The sequence below is a fragment of the Eulemur rufifrons genome, chromosome 19 (assembly GCF_041146395.1).
Source record: "Eulemur rufifrons isolate Redbay chromosome 19, OSU_ERuf_1, whole genome shotgun sequence".
NCBI classification, from domain to species: domain Eukaryota; kingdom Metazoa; phylum Chordata; class Mammalia; order Primates; family Lemuridae; genus Eulemur; species Eulemur rufifrons.
This window is the reverse complement of record NC_091001.1, coordinates 81,295,826-81,313,517: the sequence shown is the minus strand read 5'-3', so window position 1 is coordinate 81,313,517 and position 17,692 is coordinate 81,295,826. Positions and strand designations below refer to the sequence as shown.

General features: G+C 57.4%; 1 protein-coding gene across 1 annotated transcript; it reads left to right on the top strand.

The window, feature by feature from the left end:
* The first annotated feature begins 12,936 nt into the window (after nucleotides 1–12,936).
* Nucleotides 12,937–17,375, top strand: SIX3 (SIX homeobox 3). The gene is made up of 2 exons (XM_069494773.1): nucleotides 12,937–14,141; nucleotides 15,871–17,375. Exons 1-2 carry the CDS (start codon nucleotides 13,333–13,335, stop codon nucleotides 16,061–16,063), a joined length of 1,002 nt encoding a protein of 333 aa, XP_069350874.1. The 5' UTR covers nucleotides 12,937–13,332; the 3' UTR covers nucleotides 16,064–17,375.
* The last annotated feature ends 317 nt before the right edge of the window (nucleotides 17,376–17,692 follow it).

Here is a 17,692-nt window from a genome sequence, read left to right as displayed (position 1 = left end):
CCCCAGAGTGGTCAGGGGCGGCGGTGCCAGAAGGACCAACACGGCCAGAGGCTTCCTGGACGCCAGGGACTAGGGACGGGGCCCCGGGGCTGGGGAAGGTGAGGGGCTGAGCGGCCGCGGAGGCAGAGGGCGCGACTAGGCCTACGGCCCGGCTGGGGGCTGCCAGAAGCACCGCGCCCGGGACTCGGTTCCACCGCCTTGCGAAGCGCTGGGAATGCGGTGAGGACGCACACCCACACGGGGGTCACTGGGTTTATCCAAGTGGTTGATACTGCCATCAAGTCCCAGGCCTGATGGGGCCCCTCTTGGCGTCCTGCAAACCTCCACACCACCGGCTTGGGCAGGGGGCCGGGGAGCAGCCGGCAGTGGGGTGGGCACCGGCGCAGGCCGCCTGTGCCCTTCCGAGCCCAGGACTTGGGCCTTGTACTCCCGCCGAGGCCATGCACCCCATTGAGCCACCTTCCCGCCCGGCCATCCCCTGCCCCTCTGGCTCCAAGGAAGGCCCCAGAGCTCCTTCTCCCTTCACACTGCTTCCTGCGGGCCATGGCTCGCCGCGCTGGCCCCAGCTGGACGCGGGCCTGCCCTGGGCCACGGCCTCGGGCAGCTGACGCAGCCCTGAGAGCTGTTTGCGTGTCGGGGTGGAGGGCGAGGGGCTGGAAAAACAAACAAGGCCGGGGCACGGAGGCTTGGGGTGGGGGCCGGCTGGGGGCTGGAAGGAAGTGCGCAGTGTGGCAAGAGCGCTAAACAAAGCCCTCTCCGGAGCCCCATCACCCCGCGGTGACCCCGGGCCCGCCCCGCTGAGCCAAGGGGCTCCCGGGCCTCGCCTCCGAGCAGGCCGCTGCGCCGCCGCTGCCCAGGCCTGGGCGCTCCTGTGTCCCCGCAGGCCGAACCCGCGGCCCGCCCCAAAGGCGCGAGGGACAGCGCGGCCAGCGGTTAAGCCTCACCCCGCCTGGAGAGCCAACAGAGCGAGGCTGAGGGGATGTCCACGCTGACGTCCTCCGTCAGGAAGCGGGGTGACTCTGGGGCGCGCTGGAGCCACAACTCTGCCAACAGTCGGGGAGGGGTCGAGCGGGCTCCCCGGTGCTTGGAAGTGGGAGACCAACTTCGCCGCGACTCCTGCTTCCTAGAGAAGGGCCCTGGCTGAGGAGGCGGCGGGAGGGGACTGTTGCAAACAGCTGTTCCTCATACATATTTCATTACACAATCAGATAATGCGTCCCACCACCTTCTCAATTATTCACAGATAAACATTTTCAAGACGTTTTGACATCTGTCTTAGTGCCTGCTATTAATTTAGTAATCACTGTAGTTAAAAATGTATGGGATTTTTGCCGTCGGAGCACCTCCTCTCCGGCGCGCGGGCCCAGTGTTGGGCTGCGGCTGGGAGTCCGGGCCCTCCGGGAATGAAGACACCTTAGGAGGTGAGATGGCCGCTCTAGTGCGTTGACACTGTTGATGGAAGGTATTAAAGGAGTGTCAGATTATTTTAATTTCTTGTTGAAGATGATGACTATCCCCTTCCCCACCCACATACCCTCCTCACTTTCCCACCCCAGCCCTAGACCCTACAGCAATGTTCAGTCCTTTTGCCCCGGGCAGCGGAAATAGTTAGGCTCGTCCAGGAGGCGAGATTCTGTTGAGGAAGACGCAGGCAACTCAAGTCGGCTTAGAGAGAGAGAACCCACATAATCACTGAGAATGATTTCTCACAAAAAATCACCTAACAATACAAAGATCCCCCCTCCGGAGGTCACAAACCTCTTCGGTTTGCCCTGAGCCCTGTGGCCCTGGCAGAGGTGACAAGGGCGTTTGGGAAAGACAGAGAAAAATAAATTCGCTCCAGTGACTGTACACGGGGGATTTGAGGCTATGAGAAAACGAGTTGCTTTTCTGCTTGAGTGATAAACGTTGTAAAGGGCATAACTACATACACACAAACAGGTTTTAAAATCAGACAAGCAAAGTTTGAAGAACCTTGCAGGATTGGAAGTACTACAATAGCAAATATTTCAACTACAAAATGCTTTCATTTATTATTAGGAGGGTTCTAAATAAACTTTTACCCAAAGAAGAGGGAAGAAAATAACCATACCCAAAGGTAAACCAAATTTGCTTCTTTGTGTTCTGAATCGTAGCTTCAGGGGATGAAAGTTACACTTTGAGTTTGAGAATGATGTCTCCTTATTCATTTCTCTCTCTGCCACAGTCTTTCAGGTGAGTCAGCAGGTGGACTCTCTTTTGGGAATGAGAGAAAAAAATCCAGGGAAAGAAAAATGGCCTTGGAAGAAACTGCCTTCCAACAAAGATTGTGACTCCAATGTGATTTTCACTCTTTATTGTTTAAAACATCCACAAGAACAAAAGTCTTGCTGAAATTTCCAGGAATTAACTGTATCTAGAAAGAAAAGGACACAGTGTTTGTCCTCAAAAGAGAAGAAATTCTTCCCTACTCATACCCCCACACCCCCTCGGTTTCTAGGGCAACTATATCTGCAGAAACATGTCCTCCTGCGGTGTTTTGGTGTTTTCGGGTGGTTCATTTCTTCTTCAAAAAATGGACCCTCCTTTGCCCCTTGGAGGGTGGTCATCTGACTTTTTGGCCCAGAAAGTCCCTTTTTTCCTTTTCTTTCTTTCTTTTTCTTTTCTTTTTTCTTCTTTATTTCTCTCTTTCTCTCTCTTTTTGTTTTATCTAAACAAATCTTTCTAGACTTACCCTCTACTTTCATGTGAGAGAAGGAGGCTCAGAAGATGTGCTCAGAAAACAGAAAGCTGGGAAGGGAGGTGAAGTGAAAGGGAGGGCACCACTGCACGGAATGAGCCTGCCTCTTCTGCAGGAAACCCCAGGCTAGCCACCAGGACTGGGTGGGCAAACGGAGCTAACACTGAGAACAAGCCTGAGCAGTTGCTTAGTGTTTGCCCGAAAGCCAACACTCTGGGAATCCCTCTCTGCAACCCCCCAGCTGGGCCAGGATGTGGAGCTGTGCCTGGGACTGGGGAGCTGTAGGTGAGAACTTCCCAATCTCTCACAAGGAAAATTTTAATAAGCTGAATAATTGCATTTGCTTTGGAGTGTTCTTTTGTAAATTTATTTGATATACAGGGTATTGGGATGGAAATGGAGGCAGTAAGGCATGGATCTGAGCTAATATGTCCTTTTTAATAACTAAATTTAGGATAAGAGGTATGAAAGGGGACAAAATAAGGAACTTTCAGCTTCTGGAATCCTGGTTAGAGCTGTAAGTTCTCATTAGGAATTAAGAATCTCCTGGAAGTGAGTGGGGACTTTTATGCTCTCCACTCAAATCTTTCAGAATGCAATCTCCTAGGCCAAACATAATACCAAACAAATATTTTTAAAATCCTGGTCAACACGAATCTTTCCTGGATTGCCCTCTTCTGGGTGTCTCCAAAAGATCTGAGAGGAAGGTGAAAAGATTGGCTCTGGGGTGGATAAGGCGTTGGTTCTTTCTAGTTGCCACGACTTGACCTGAAACCTTTCGCCCAGTCGGCTCGACAAAGTTTCTCCCTCTGGGCCAACGTCCCTCTAACAGGAAGCCCTTGGCCTTGCGGCCTACATCCTAAGCCAACTCTCCCTATGTGCGGCTTCCTGCCCTCGTGTCTGGGGTCACTCCGCGCGCGCCGCACTGTGGCTTTTTTATCAGCATCTGTACAACTGGGTGTGCACCCGTACATTGGAATAATTGTGCCTGTGAGCACTTCTTTATTCCTCGGATTCTTCCGTTAGTGTTTAATTCTCCTGTGTGTATTCGGGTTACAATTGCATGTACGTTCCATGCACAGTCAGGTGTCTCAGATTGAGTTTGAGCTCGGATGTGCTCGAACCCCTGGGCCTGCGTGGGGAGGAGGAGGTGTGTAAGTGCAAACGCGTGGCCTTGGGTGGGATGCTGATAAGGCTTTTCGGCCCCAGGGCCCTCTAGGCCTCTTTTACACTTTCATCTGCCCAATTTCTTAACCTTTAAGGAAGAGGGAGACGCTCCGACGATCCCGCGCTTCGTAACCCTTCGAGAAGGGTGGTACCAGCCTCTAGGACCTCTCTTGGCGGATTGTACCTGGGCCAGGCCAAACGGGGCGGTGGGGGAGGGGCCGAGGTCGCGAGGTCGCCAGCACCCCCTTCCAAGCCACTCCGCTGCGGAATGCGCCCTGGGGTTCTGGGAAGGGTGGGAACCCAATAGTGGAAATCCTGGAGCTTCGAGAAGGGTGATGTGCACGTTTGGGGGCAAAACTCTCCCCGGAACAGCCGTATTCGTAACTCGGAACTGGCCTGGGACCGCCCCCTTGGCCCCTCCTCCAGCCCCCACCGCGACTCGCGCTCAGAGGGCTTCCAGAGCGCGCATCCCAGGCACCCCCAAGCACCCTGGGGCCGCTCCAACCTTGGGGGGCCCTGGGGGTAGCCTATAAGCCTGGATTGGGAAGAAAGGGGACCAAAAAGGGTAGCCACGGCTCTCCTGCTGGCGGTCCGGTCTAGTCCTCTGCCAGAATCCGCTATCCGGCCGCGCTTCCAGTTGTCTCAGGGGCCAGCAAGAGCGCTGGCCTCGGGTGTACGGAGGTGAGGGGTGTGGTGTGTGTGCACGTGTTCACGTGCGACTGGAAACGGTTCCCTAGGCGTTCCCGAAATCTCGTAGAAGTGTTTCCTGTGAGAAAGATGCGGGTTTGCGGCTAACTTCAGGCCAGTTTGTTCGTAAAGGGCGAATGTCAGTCCGATGGTTGGACGTTGTGTCTCTCCTGCGCATTAGGACAAAGTGAAGCTACCTCTCCCCCTCCCTCCTGCAGCCTCCCAGGCCAGGTCAAAGGGCCCAGGACCCGGGCCTTCAAGTGGATCCCCGTGCTCTGATCCTAGGGCCTAAGATGCCCTGGTATCCACTTAGGGCCAGGCTGCAAAATTTACATGGGCAAGGGAGACCCCAGAGAGCTCTCCCAACATCCATTGCAGAGTGGAGTCCCGACCACGGCATATTGGACCTACCGACTTGGCATCTCTCTGCCGACCCAGTCTGCAATCCAGATAGGCGGCGGCGGGGGAGGAAGGGATGATAAGGAAGTTGGGTTGGTACAGAATGGAAGTGGAGATGGAAGGAGGGAAGAAAAACAAACAAGACTGGGTGGAGATGTGGAGTTGGCTGAGGATGGGGTGGGGATGGAGTTGGGGCTGCCTCGGAGAGCGGCGGCTTTTCGCCCTGCTACGGGGAGGTGCATCTGGCTGCGCCGTTGCCTCCCCCCAAATAAAGCTAATGATGTAGTAATTTAGGAGGGGGTGATGGGCTGGGCAAAAGGAGGGAGGGGAGAGGATGGGGGAACGTGCGCCCCAAGAGCGAAAGCAAACAGCTGTGGAGGCGCTGCCCGCTGCCCGCGGCTCAGGCTTCCCAACAGGTTAGCTATACTAAGATCCACCCGGCATTTCGCAGGAAGGGGGGGAGACAGAGCGAGAGGGGGAGAGAGCCTCACAAGAGGACAGAGCGAGGGAGGGAAAGAGGAGCCAGAGTGCGCACCGCTCAGCTTAAGAGGAGAGACTTACTAATGAATATTTATCCGCCGCTGCTTCATGCTCCTGGCTTCCCTTACCTTTCTGCAGGTAAGATCCTCCCTGAGCCCCATCCCTGGGGGCCCTCCTAGCTCCCCCGTCGGGGCGCCGGTGACCCGGCGGGAGGGCTCTTGGCAGACCGGGGTGGGAGGGCGGCTCTGCTCTGCGCTGGGCTCGGGCGGCGGGCCGTGAGACCCCGCACGACCAAGAACCGCGCGTGGGCTACCTGTGTGGAATGAGTGTGAGTGCGTATGTACGAGTGTGTGTGCGAGACAGAGACAGAGAGAGACAGAGACTGCGCCCACAAGCGCGGGCGCCTGTTTCTGGCGTGCTCTAGGGACATTTTTCGACTTTCCACTGGGGCGCCCTGGATTTCTCGCCTTGCTGTCTGTTTCTCCTCCCCCTCTTCTCCCCCTCTCCACGTCTCCCACCTCACCCCACTTCACTCCACCCTACCCCACCCCACCCCAGCCCTACCCCCGGCTGCTGAGACGCTCTTCTGTGGGCTATTATGCCACTGGCGCGGGCTCCCCCAGGCCGGATTCCGGGTCTCTCATGAAAGATGAATAGTTTGGTTTCCTCCGTAAACCCCCATACAAAGGCCACCCGGCCCCCGGGTCCCCTGTCCCCCTTCATGCAGGCTTCGCTGGTGAGGTGCTGCGGCCGCACTCTTTCTTTCTCCGGCTCTCAGGGCTCCAGGGCCCAGACCAAGGAGCTAAGAGAGATCGGGACTCGGAGGTACTGGGCGGAACTCCTTGGGGGCTGCCCTAGAGGCTTCCTGGGCTGGAAACTCGAGCCCAAGACCCCAAGGGGAGGGCTTCCTCCCCACCCCACAGCCCCCTACCGCCACTACCACCCCTGCCATCCCGCCGAGAAGCACCGGGAACTCGGGCCTGTCGAGGGGTAAAGAGGGAGGGGAAAAGGAAGGGGGTTCGGGGAGGGTCTGACGACATAACCAGAATTCTTTAAACGGACTTACCCGGACACCTGTTGAGAATCCATTTGGGGTCGCCTGGCTCCGGAGCTGCCGCGAGGTGGACAACACAAAACCAAAAGCCAAAGTTGGAAAAAGAAAATTCTTTCTCTGACCATGCTGGACGCGGCTGGTCAGGCTCGCGGCTCTGCGCTAGGGTTGGCTGGCTGTATCGCCAAAAGTGTCTTTGCCAGGTCCCGCCACCCCAGCGGCCCACTCATCCCACGCCTCCAGGGCCAGAGACTCACAGTCCGCGGACTCGGTTCTCAGGGCCCGGCACCGGCAGCTCGGCTTAAGCCCGGGCAGGCTTTCTAAGCCCTGCTCAGAAGTCAAGAGCAGCAGCGCTGCCGCTCCGCGCGGCCTTTCATGCCTTGGACTCTCCTTATTCTTGTGTCTCGGCCTCTCCGGGCGCCCTCGGACAAAACCCCCAGAGCCTGGCCGCTCCCTTCTGGCTAAATCCCCTTCGGGGTCAGTGCGCTACCAGCACCGGGGCGCGCGCCTCTCCTGCCAGCCGTGTGGCTCTTAAAGAGCCGCTCCCCCCCCTCCGCCCTGCGCGCTCCCTCGACCCCCGCCTCCCCGCCCCTCTCCTCCTGATCTAGCCCCCCACGCCGACGCCTGAGGTCCCTGCTGCCCCGACAGATGCCTGCGGACTCCCAGCCCCCTCCTCTCGCCTCCTCCCCTGAGCAGCCGGTGGGCCTGGCCTCGAGGCCACAGGGCTGAGTTCTCCCCTCTGCCTCAGGTCCCCTTTCTCACCAACAGCTTCCACGCCTCGCTTCCCTCCCGCACTTTTGCCCTTTGGGTGAATCAAGGCCTGGGCACCGCCTTTGCCTAGCTCAGAGATGATCCCTAAAGATTGTCAGTTTAGGCTTGAATTAGGAAGTTACGGAATGGGAAATGGGGCAGGGCATGCCAGTGGAGCTAGGGAAAGAGACAGGAAAAGGAGGGGGCATGATGGATTTAGAGGATTCTGCTATCCCAGGGCCTACCTGGCCTTTTGGCAGAGGGTAAGGGCTGGCCCCTTCCCACTCCTTCCTAGAGATGATCATCCTGGAATGAGGTCCTGAGGTTACCTGACCAGGCCCACTGTGCGAGGGATTGTGGGGCAGGTATGGGGGGGGGGGGTGGAGAACTCCAGAAGACCCTGCATGTGGACCTGGGAGCAGCCTGCTTCCCAAACCCAGAGCATTAATTCCCCAAACAGTAACCTTTAAGGACCCAAGAGCTGGGTATGCAAGGAAGGAGAGGGGACCTTGAGCTCCAGCTGTCCAGGGAAAAGAGTGTCAGAGGAGAGAGGAGACAGAAAAGGAAGGAAGTCTACTTTTTGAGGACTGAAGCACAAATTCCTAATAGAGTTTCTTATATTTTACTGGCCAACCATGTCACCTGCCCCATCAAGAAAAGAGGAAGTGGATGATTGCTTTGGTTCCCCTTCCTTCCAGAACTGTGCCTCTCTGACTTTCTCCCAGGCCTGCATCCAGCCCAGTCTCAACCTAGCAGCCAGCTGACCCCTGTCCAGGGTGGCTATGCCTAGGGTACTTTCTTCCCCGCCTCCCCAGGACTAGAAGCATGATTAAAGGGAGACCAGAGAAGGGATGGTTTTCTTGAGTAGGAGGTGCAGGATAAGCCGTGGTGCCCCACCTTCCCTACTGCCAACTATCATAACATGTGACTCTTTGAGCTCTGCACATGGGGGAGGCAATGATGGAGCTGAGCTGCTTGTCTTTTCTCAAATTCAAGCCCTAGCACACCAGTTCTGGATGTCAGAGGGATCTTTGGGAAGTGTGTGGCTGTGAAGACCAAAGGAATTTGAGGAGAGAGGAGGATGGAAGGCTGACCCTCCCCTGGGCATCTGTCCCTTGGCACCCCAATGTTAGTTCACATGCACCTTTAAGGAACTGGGGTGACTAATTGATTTGCAATTGGCTCTCTTGGGAGAGGTTGGCAGTGTACTCCCTGGGCTAGATCCCCAGGCCGCAATATGTCTCACATCCCCCAAGCTTCCAGGCCCTCTCTCTTGGGGTTGGGTCACCACAGTCGGCTAGGTTGGGTTTGTGCCCACCCTCCTGGGTCTGGCAGTGGGAGGTGCTGTGGTTCAAGACAGAGCCAAACTTCCCTTGTTGAGGATGTGGGGGGCGGAGGGGCCTTTAGCGGGCGGCGGGGCTCATTAGGCAGAGCGGGGTGCCGAGAGGTGCGCGCTGCCGGCCCCTGAGGCCGCCTTTGAGCGGCCGGGGAGGCTTCATTAAGCGGCGCTAACAAGGCGTACAAATGCCAGGCCCAGCAGCTTTCTTGCAATGCTGGGGCCTTAGCAGGGCGCCGGGCTAATGAGGGTCACTCAAAGGGGCTGATCAAATATTCAAATTTCCCCGCACGCCAGGAACTTTTATGCATGGAGAAAGTTGAGGCAACTGAGCTGTGTTTACCGTCCTGGGCTACAATTGCTAGGAGCGCCGGTCCCCGGAGGCTAAGACGAGGGGGGCGGGGGGCGGTGGGGCGTGGGGGGAAGGGAGGGAGTAGTTGTTGTTGTTGTTGTTGTTTTTCAAAGGAAAGTAATGGGGTCCTTGAAGGGCTTCGCCGCCTCCCTGCCTGCGTGCTGGGCTCCCCTGCGCCCTCCCTGGCTGCCCGAGCCAAGCGCCTCAGTTTGCAGCTTGCGGGGAGGCCCAGACTGCGGGCCACCCGGCCAGCTCCCGCCTTCAGATATACTGGGAGCCGGAAGGGGCGTTGCCCCCCAGGGCAAACCTTCCCCGGGCCGACTGGATCTGCGATTTAGAGCTGAGCTGGGCTGATTGGGTGCAGCTGCCCCAGCCCTCCGGATCCTTCTTTTCCAGAGGCCCGAAGACCCACTGGCTTTCCCCGTAACTCGAAACAAGGAGAGAGTGGGATGTCTCTCAGGCAATTCTCCTGATGTAGTTGAGACTTTCTCAGTGCTGAAGTTGGGGCTATTTGTAAGTAAATGCCCAGTGAGTCCTGGTACAAGGAGAACACTCTCCATCCCAAACGCCCTCTTTTCTCCCCGCACCACCTGAACGCTATGCTTCCGATCCCCTGGGCCAGGTTTGAAGCCGGGATGATGGCGGCAATTTTGTTCTGCACAGGTGACTCGGTCTGTATGGGCGGCAAGTACCAGATCCCGCAGTCTGAGCAGCCAGAGGGCAGAGGAGAGACCTAGCGGCTCCGCGGGGTGACCTATCCACCCAGGGCTCGCCGCTCTGAGGAACCCAGGGTGCAGGTGCCCTCCGCTCGCCACCCTCTCCAAGAGTCCCCCAGGCTCACGTCCCAGCCTTCGCGCTGCTCGATAGCTTGGTCCCCAGAGCAGCGAGGAAGACGGCCTGGGGCCTGGAACCCAAGGTCCCTCTTCTCCTACATCTCCTCCCCGATGCCTAGAGCCTGGGAATATGGGAGGGGAAGCTCTGGTGCTCCACAGTCCCCTTTCCCACCCAGACACACACAACATCTCTAGACTGAGACCCTGAGGAGCCTGCGCCCCCAGCCCCGCCAGGAGCCAGTCCGGCCATCCGTGCTGAGGACCAGCTGCCCCGCCTCCCTGCCCAGCTCCCGGGACTCTCAACTTACCGGCTCCAGACGGCGGGCGTGGTGCTTCGGCCAGAGCCGAGAGGCTCTGGCGACCGCGGGACCGCGAGGTGGGCTGGGTGGGTGGGCGGTGTGGAACTCGGCTTTGCAGGGAGGCGCGGACAGCTCAGGGCTGCCATCCGCCCCGCCAGGTCCCCGCGCACAAAGCTGCGCGCCTTGCAGCCGCCCTCTGTCCGGTTTTGCGCTCGGGAGCCGCGGCCGGCACCGGAGCAGGCGGGGTTCGTCGAGTAGGCAGACGCCGGGGCAGAGGCTGGGGGGCGGGGGTGTCGCCGAGCGGTGTCTCAGCCCCACTTGCCTCAATTCTCCCTGAGTGACGACGGTTTTCGATTTCAGCTTTCTGCAGGGCTCGCGGCACCTGCCCAGCCTCCCTCCGGGGCTGGCCCAGCAGCGGCGGGGAGAGGCCAGGTCGCCCCCACCAGGAGGCGGGGGACAGGGAGGGGACTGGCCGGGTTCATCCGCCCGCCCGGCGCCTGGGTCCCCGGCTCCAGGGGATGCAGTTTCGGGGTCACGAGCTGCTTTCAAAAAGTTGAACACAATATTCGGAAACCCACCCGTAGGAATTCTCCCCCCACACGCGGCACAATACCCACTCCCCTCCCCTTTTTCATTCCTTCCTCCCCCGCTTCCTCCTCCTGCCCCTTCCCCCTCCCACCCTTCAGCCTATAATCCTTCCCCTACGAGAGAAAGGGATCGGGAAGAAAAGATGAAGTGTCTGTTTTTGTGTCCCAACCTTTGGGCTTTTTCTGGGCCCGCAGTGAACGACGGCCCAGAGCTTCGCAGCTGAGCGGAAAAGGACTCACGGCCGGGAGGAAGATATATGGAGGGGAGAGAACACTGAAATGGGCTTGGCGGGTCTCACCTTTGGGGGAATATTTTTCTGCCCCAGTCATCAGGTTTAGGACCCGCTACCCTCCCTTCCACCCCCCACCAACAACCCTGCTGCCTCCGGCCAATTGAGCCAGTTTGGGCCCCTCGCCCAACCCAGAGCCTCCCTGCAGCCTGGAGCTTCCAAGGCGGCTTACATGTCTCCGCCCGCCCTCAGAGGCCTGGCGCTGCGGGAGTCAAGGCCTAAGCAGGGCCTGAGCTCTGGGTTTAGGGGCTGGGACACTCACAGCCCCAGTCACGTTAGGTTTCCCATTTAAATTCTCTCCATCTCTCTCTCTTCCCTTATTGAGATCTCCAAAGTGGTGTGGACCCGGCGCCTCGCCCCCAGATCTGCATCGGAATGCAGAAAAGATCTTTTTTTTAAAAACAAGTTTTGAATTCCTCAATGATTTTTCTTCTGGAAAGGCAGCTTAGGATAATTATTTCAGCTTTATTGAGGGCAGATTAGTTGAAGTCTGGGCGCTGCGTTTCAATACGCGTTGTACACGGGCCGACAATGTGGGCATTGTTGGCTACTGTGTGTGAATCCATTCAACATATACACTTTTTAACACCAAACCAAGTCCTGTCTAAATATACACAGTGCGTGGGGAAAGACGTCTCTGACCCCGACAAATCTGCGTAAATCACACTTCCATAGTTACAGAAGCCTTACAAAGGGAGGCCCGGCTCAAGATGCTGATTACATCTTCTTAAAAGCAACATACCTAAGAATAAATACCCATGCCTGGCCTGGGGGCTGTGGTGGCCAGAAGGAGGGAGGGCCCTCTGCTTTCTATGGACTTTTGGGGGTCTGTTTTAGGCTTGTGAGGATACTTTCTCTCCATAAATTAGACAGTTTTTAAAATAATTATCTTCCAATATGAGCAAACAAGCAATTTTCAGGCCTTATCCACTTCATCCAAGTGGCGGGCCTCCAAAGTTTGAGTGCCCTTCTGGAGCTGGTGGGCAGGCCCAGAGCTCCTAGTGTGTGAGTGTGGGCAGGGTGGGCATCTTCAGGACTTCCGGGGGTCCCGAGGGCTCCCAGATTTCTCTTCTGCCACAGCTCCTCCACAACTCCCCAGGGAGGTGGCTGAATTCTGGGAGGAAACAAAGAGTTGGTTTGCTTTTTTAAATGGAAAAAATGTACTTTTGTTTGGAGTGTTATTTTAAAATACATGAGGATGGGAGAAATCAAGGCTTTTTGGCTGGGGAAAGAGTAAAGAGAAACCCTACCTATGCAGAGGGAGTTGGGGTGAATGTCGCCGACGGGCACAGACGGGGGAGGCCAGAGCGGCCTCTAGCGCCGTGTGTCCTGGGCTCGGGCTGCTGGCGCCAGATGCCCCCAGAATCTGGGATCCCTGGCGGGCGCCGAGGCCTGCCGGGCCAGGGTCGATGCTTGGTGGGCCCCATGATCTCATCCCTCTTTTCTTCCTTGCCACTATTAGTGCTCACATAGGCAGAAAGAGGCGGCCCCCGACGTGCACACCATGTGCAAACCATGCCCGCTCTGCTGGCCTGCCGCCTCTCCTTGCGGGCCAGCCCGCCAGCCTTCCTGAAGTGTGGGGGAGCCTCTTGCCTCCCAACAAAATCCCCCTTCTCATTGCTCATCCCATTCAACTACTCTATGCCCATGGCTTTTCGAATTTCTGGATCATCTGCTTTGGGGAAGAGGGAAGAAGGAGGCTCAGAGACAGCAATAGAGAAAAAAGAGAAGAGAGCAGAGGAGAGGAGAGAGAAAGGAGGGGGAAGTAGCGAGATTAAGAGTTGCAAAGATTAAAAAAATTCTCTTTCTCCCCCTTCTCCCTCCTTCCCTGCTCTCCCCCTCCCCCCTCTGGCTAAGTGGTAAAACCGTCCTTACGTTCTCGGTATTGATTGGCAGGGCTGACAGTGATTGGCAGTGGTTGCCGTGGCAACGCCACAACGACACGCCACAGACCAATAGAAAAGCGAAACAAAATGTTTCAATGCTGCACTCACTGTGGATTTAGGGGAGATATTATGAGGCTGTTGTCATTAGGGCGATTGCTGTGGAATCGCTGAATCTTGACTCGGCGGTGGTTGGCTCTCGCTCTCCTCTCTCCCTCTCCCTCTCTGTCTCGGGTTCTCTGCGCGCGCGCACCGGGCCGCTCTCCTTCCTCCCTCTCTATGTGGCTGCGCGGGTGTGTGTGTGTGTGGATGTGTGTGGGGTGTGGGTGTCCCTTACGCCCTTCCTCCTCCCCCTCCTCCTCCTCCTGCTCCCCCCTCCTTTCCTTGTCCTCCTCCCCCCTCTCCTCTCCCTCCTCCTGGTCCTCATCGCCCCTCTCCTCCTCTTCCTCCCCTCTCTCTTCCTCTCCCTGAATTTTCTGCTCTCCTCTCAGGTCAGTCCATGGTATTCCGCTCCCCCCTAGACCTCTATTCCTCCCACTTCTTGTTGCCAAACTTCTCCGATTCTCACCACCGCTCCCTACTTCTGGCGAGTAGCGGCGGCGGGAACGGTGCGGGAGGCGGCGGCGGCGCGGGAGGCGGCAGCGGCGGCGGGAACGGTGCGGGAGGCGGCGGTGCTGGCGGAGCAGGCGGCGGCGGCGGCGGCGGCGGCTCCAGGGCCCCCCCGGAAGAGTTGTCCATGTTCCAGCTGCCCACCCTCAACTTCTCGCCGGAGCAGGTGGCCAGCGTCTGCGAGACGCTGGAGGAGACGGGCGACATCGAGCGGCTGGGCCGCTTCCTCTGGTCGCTGCCCGTGGCCCCCGGGGCGTGCGAGGCCATCAACAAACACGAGTCGATCCTGCGCGCGCGCGCCGTGGTCGCCTTCCACACGGGCAACTTCCGCGACCTCTACCACATTCTGGAGAACCACAAGTTCACCAAGGAATCTCACGGCAAGCTGCAGGCCATGTGGCTCGAGGCTCACTACCAGGAGGCCGAGAAGCTGCGCGGCCGCCCACTAGGCCCGGTGGACAAGTACCGCGTGCGCAAGAAGTTCCCGCTGCCGCGCACCATCTGGGACGGAGAGCAGAAGACGCATTGCTTCAAGGAGCGGACTCGGAGCCTGCTGCGGGAGTGGTACCTGCAGGACCCCTACCCCAACCCCAGCAAGAAACGCGAACTGGCGCAGGCCACCGGCCTCACTCCCACACAAGTAGGCAACTGGTTTAAGAACCGGCGGCAGCGCGACCGCGCCGCGGCGGCCAAGAACAGGTTAGTGTCAGGGCCCGCGGCCGGGCTGCAGCCTCTGGGGCCGGGGACGGGCAGAGGGGTTGAAACGGGGACGAGCCGGGCTTGGTAGAGGCGGCTGCCGAACGCGGGAGAAGCCGCGACTCCCCGGCCAGTTGGAGAAAGTTCCCGCTTGCCTGGCTCGCGGAAGAGGGGGTGGGCTATGGGTTTATGATTGCTTTGCCCGAGAGGGGCTTTCGTCAGGGCTGAGAGTGTGAGCGTGCGGCCCGAGTGCCCGCAACCCCTGATCCCGGCCCTGGGAGCCATAGCGGCGCGCTGCACCCGCGCCCGCCTCCTCAGCCCTGACGCCAGCTCAGCGCTCTTCTGGAGCCTGGAGACGGGGAAGGAAGGAAAGCACTCCTTTCCATCTGGTTCTTATTTCCATGCATTGCAAAATCCCGAGAGAAATCCACGAACGTCAGGGAGAGGAAAGTGAACCTGATTCTCTGCCACAAAGGGAAAAGGCTGGCGGCCACCGCGCAGCGGGCCTTCTTCTCCCAACATTGCTTGTTGCCTGACCCGGAGCAGGAGAGCTTGTTGGGAGTGGAGAGGCTGTGTGTGTGTGTGCGTGTGTGTCGCGCGCGCATGTACTCGCCCTCCTGCCCAGGCCGAGCTGCATCCCTTTGGTCCGCTAAGTTGGGAAGCGGGCGGGAGCAGCCCAGCTGCCGGCAAGTTGGCCACAAAGTCACAAAGTTGTACTAGGCTTGACTGTCCTCGTAGCTGGGCCTAAGGGAAGGGAAAAAAGAACCAGAGAGAAAGAGAGGGAAAGGGGAAAGGAGTGGGGAGAGAAAGGAGAAGGAAGAGAGGAAGTTGGGTGAAAGCCCTGATGAGGAGCCTGAGTCTCTACCCAGCTAGAAAGGAGAAGGGCCTGGTATACCTCAGGGAGCAGGGCCCCCAGCTGCTGACAGCTGTCGGTAGGTGGGGGCTGGGTGTGAGTTCCTGGAGTGTGTTCGAGTTTCAGAGGCCCAAGTCTGAGCCCATGGCCTTCTGGCTCCTGCCTGTGGAGTCCACTTTGCCCCCGGTGAGGGGAGCACCCAGGGCCAGGCGAAGACCTCCTTGTGGGGAGAACTCAGAAACACTAGGCTTGGGCAGCCGGTTCCGGTGCCGGGAGGAGGCAGCAGGAGAGACTGCTCTGTGCTCCTCCCTTGCTTTCGCCTTCCCTCCCTTTCTCTCTCCCTCTTTCCCCACTTTTCCACTTCCAGCTTCCCTATTTTCTCTTTCCCTGATCCTACGCTCTGCTTAGGGATTCGGAAAGCAAAGCTGGTCGATTCTACACGGGAGATGGGAGGGTGAGAAGCCGCAGCCCTTGGATGTGTGTTTGGGGGAGCAGGGGCAGAAGGTACTGAGTGAACCCGAAGGGTCCCGGGCAGCCGGCTCAGTCTGAGGAGTCCTGTCCGTCTCCGACTTCTGCTCTTCCAGGGCTAGGCGTCCTTTACTACATGCGCCCAGGCTTCCCTAGGCGGGAGGCCTCGGGTTCTACCTCTCCTCCGAGGCTGGCCCTTATCTGGGAAGCCTGGGAAAGCTCCTGAAAGCCCGGGGGAAGAGAGCCAAGAGCCTAGACTCGGGCTGGAGAGGCTCTGCGGCGCTCAAGGAGCAAGCGGCCGGGTGCCTGGAAGAGGGGATGAGCGCAGAGAGCTGAGTCGGGGGTGGCGGCGTGGGGAGCCTGGTGGCGGGCCGCTGTGTCAGGGCGGGCGCGGCTCTCTTTCTCCCGTAGGCTCCAGCACCAGGCCATTGGACCGAGCGGCATGCGCTCGCTGGCCGAGCCCGGCTGCCCCACGCACGGCTCGGCAGAGTCGCCGTCCACGGCGGCCAGCCCGACCACCAGCGTGTCCAGCCTGACGGAGCGCGCGGACACCGGCACCTCCATCCTCTCGGTAACCTCCAGCGACTCGGAATGTGATGTATGATAGCCAAGGCTGCCCTCCTCCCCCTCCTTCCCCTCCTACCTCCTCCTTTCCCTCCTCCTCCCGGACCTCCTCCTCTTCCTCCTCTTCCTCCTCCTCCTCCTCCGTCCCCAGAACAAACCGAAATCAGGATACACAACCATACACACACAAGTCCACACACACTCCCACCCCAGCCAAAAATATATAAAAACCAAGAAAAATAACAAATTAACCGCAAACTATCAACAACCCCCAACCACCATCTACCACCAAGGCCACCCCAAAGGACCGCGACGCCAACAGACAGTCAAACGCTGATGTTGCGAGCAGAAAACATAAAAGAGGTGACAATTGTATACTTTCTAGGACAAGCACGGCTTCTCCTTTCGGTTCCCACGGACCGGCACCCCACCTGCATGACGATTTATTTGTATCTGGGAAAATATTCTCTCTAGTTAAAAATGATTTAAAAAGAGTCGGCTATACAAAAACCAATCATCACCACGAGGACAAGACGACAAAAGCAAAACAGACAAAAAGAAAAAAAAATAAAATCACGATCTCCGTTCCGAATTTGTTAAGAAAAAAAAAAAAAGAAAGAAAGGAAAAAAAAAAAAGAACTCCTCAAGAGGGAAATAGCAAATGTTTCTCGCCTTTTGTTGCTCTTTCTCTCTTTTTTTCTCTCTTGCTCTCTTTCTTTCTCTTTCTTCTCTCTGTTTTTAAGTCCAAGTATTGGTCAAACAAGATGCAATCTTCTGTTTTTTGTTCAGCAGACAATCATTTTCTTCGTAAGCACCTTTTTCTCTCCACTCTGTCACTGCCTGTGTGGGTACTGGTTATAAATGTGGAAAAAGAATAGTTATGACTGTAACAGATTTTTATTTTTATTTCAAAATTTTATATGAATTATGTATATCTTAATGATCGGTCATTTTCCCAGTTTGTAATATATGTGTAGAAATTGCCTGTATATGATATTGCTTTTTCTCCTCTCCCTTTCTCTTTCTTTCTCTCTTCTCCCTCTTTCTTCCTCCCTCCTGCTCACCTGTCTCTTTCCTTTTGGGGGTTCTCCTCCTACTCGGTGTTCCTGGCGTCGACTTGGCAGTCAAGGCGTGGCGTGGTGGCCCGGGTTAGGAAGAGGGACCGCATCGCTAGCGAAAGCGGAGAGTGAGACTGTAGTATTCTTATGCAAAAGCTATTTCAAGTATTTCTTAGCTGCTTTGGAGGTATCTCTCACTCCCCGTAGGGCGCTTTTACTGTTATCTTAAACTGCGTGTTTATCTATATGTAAAAACTTTCTAAAGCAAATACAGTATTCTCCATTTTCTTATCACTCCCATAGACTGGTGTTTTTGTCCGCCCCTGGCCCGAAGCCCCAGGGTGCAGCGGCCCGGACTCCGCTTCCACTTTCTCTCGGCCGCCTGAGCTCCGGCAGGATTTCAGTGCCGGGTCTCAGCTTTTTCGGGGCGTTGGGAAGATGGGAACAGGCCCTTCGGAAAAGAACCAAAGCCAAACCCTGAGCGAAAAGGGCGACAAGGCGCGGGGGGAGAGGGCTACCGCCGGTTTCTTCTCCGAGAGATGCCAGACCCACATAACCGCGGCGCACAAGCATCTGGAATTGTAGCCTGGCGCAGCCATCGGGGTCTTCGG

Excerpts from the sequence above, each read along its gene's own strand:
- SIX3 (XM_069494773.1), top strand. The coding sequence starts at position 13,333 with ATGGTATTCCGCTCCCCCCTAGACCTCTATTCCTCCCACTTCTTGTTG. Across the intron at positions 14,142-15,870 it reads GCCGCGGCGGCCAAGAACAG|GCTCCAGCACCAGGCCATTG; the intron begins GTTAGTGTCAGG and ends TTTCTCCCGTAG.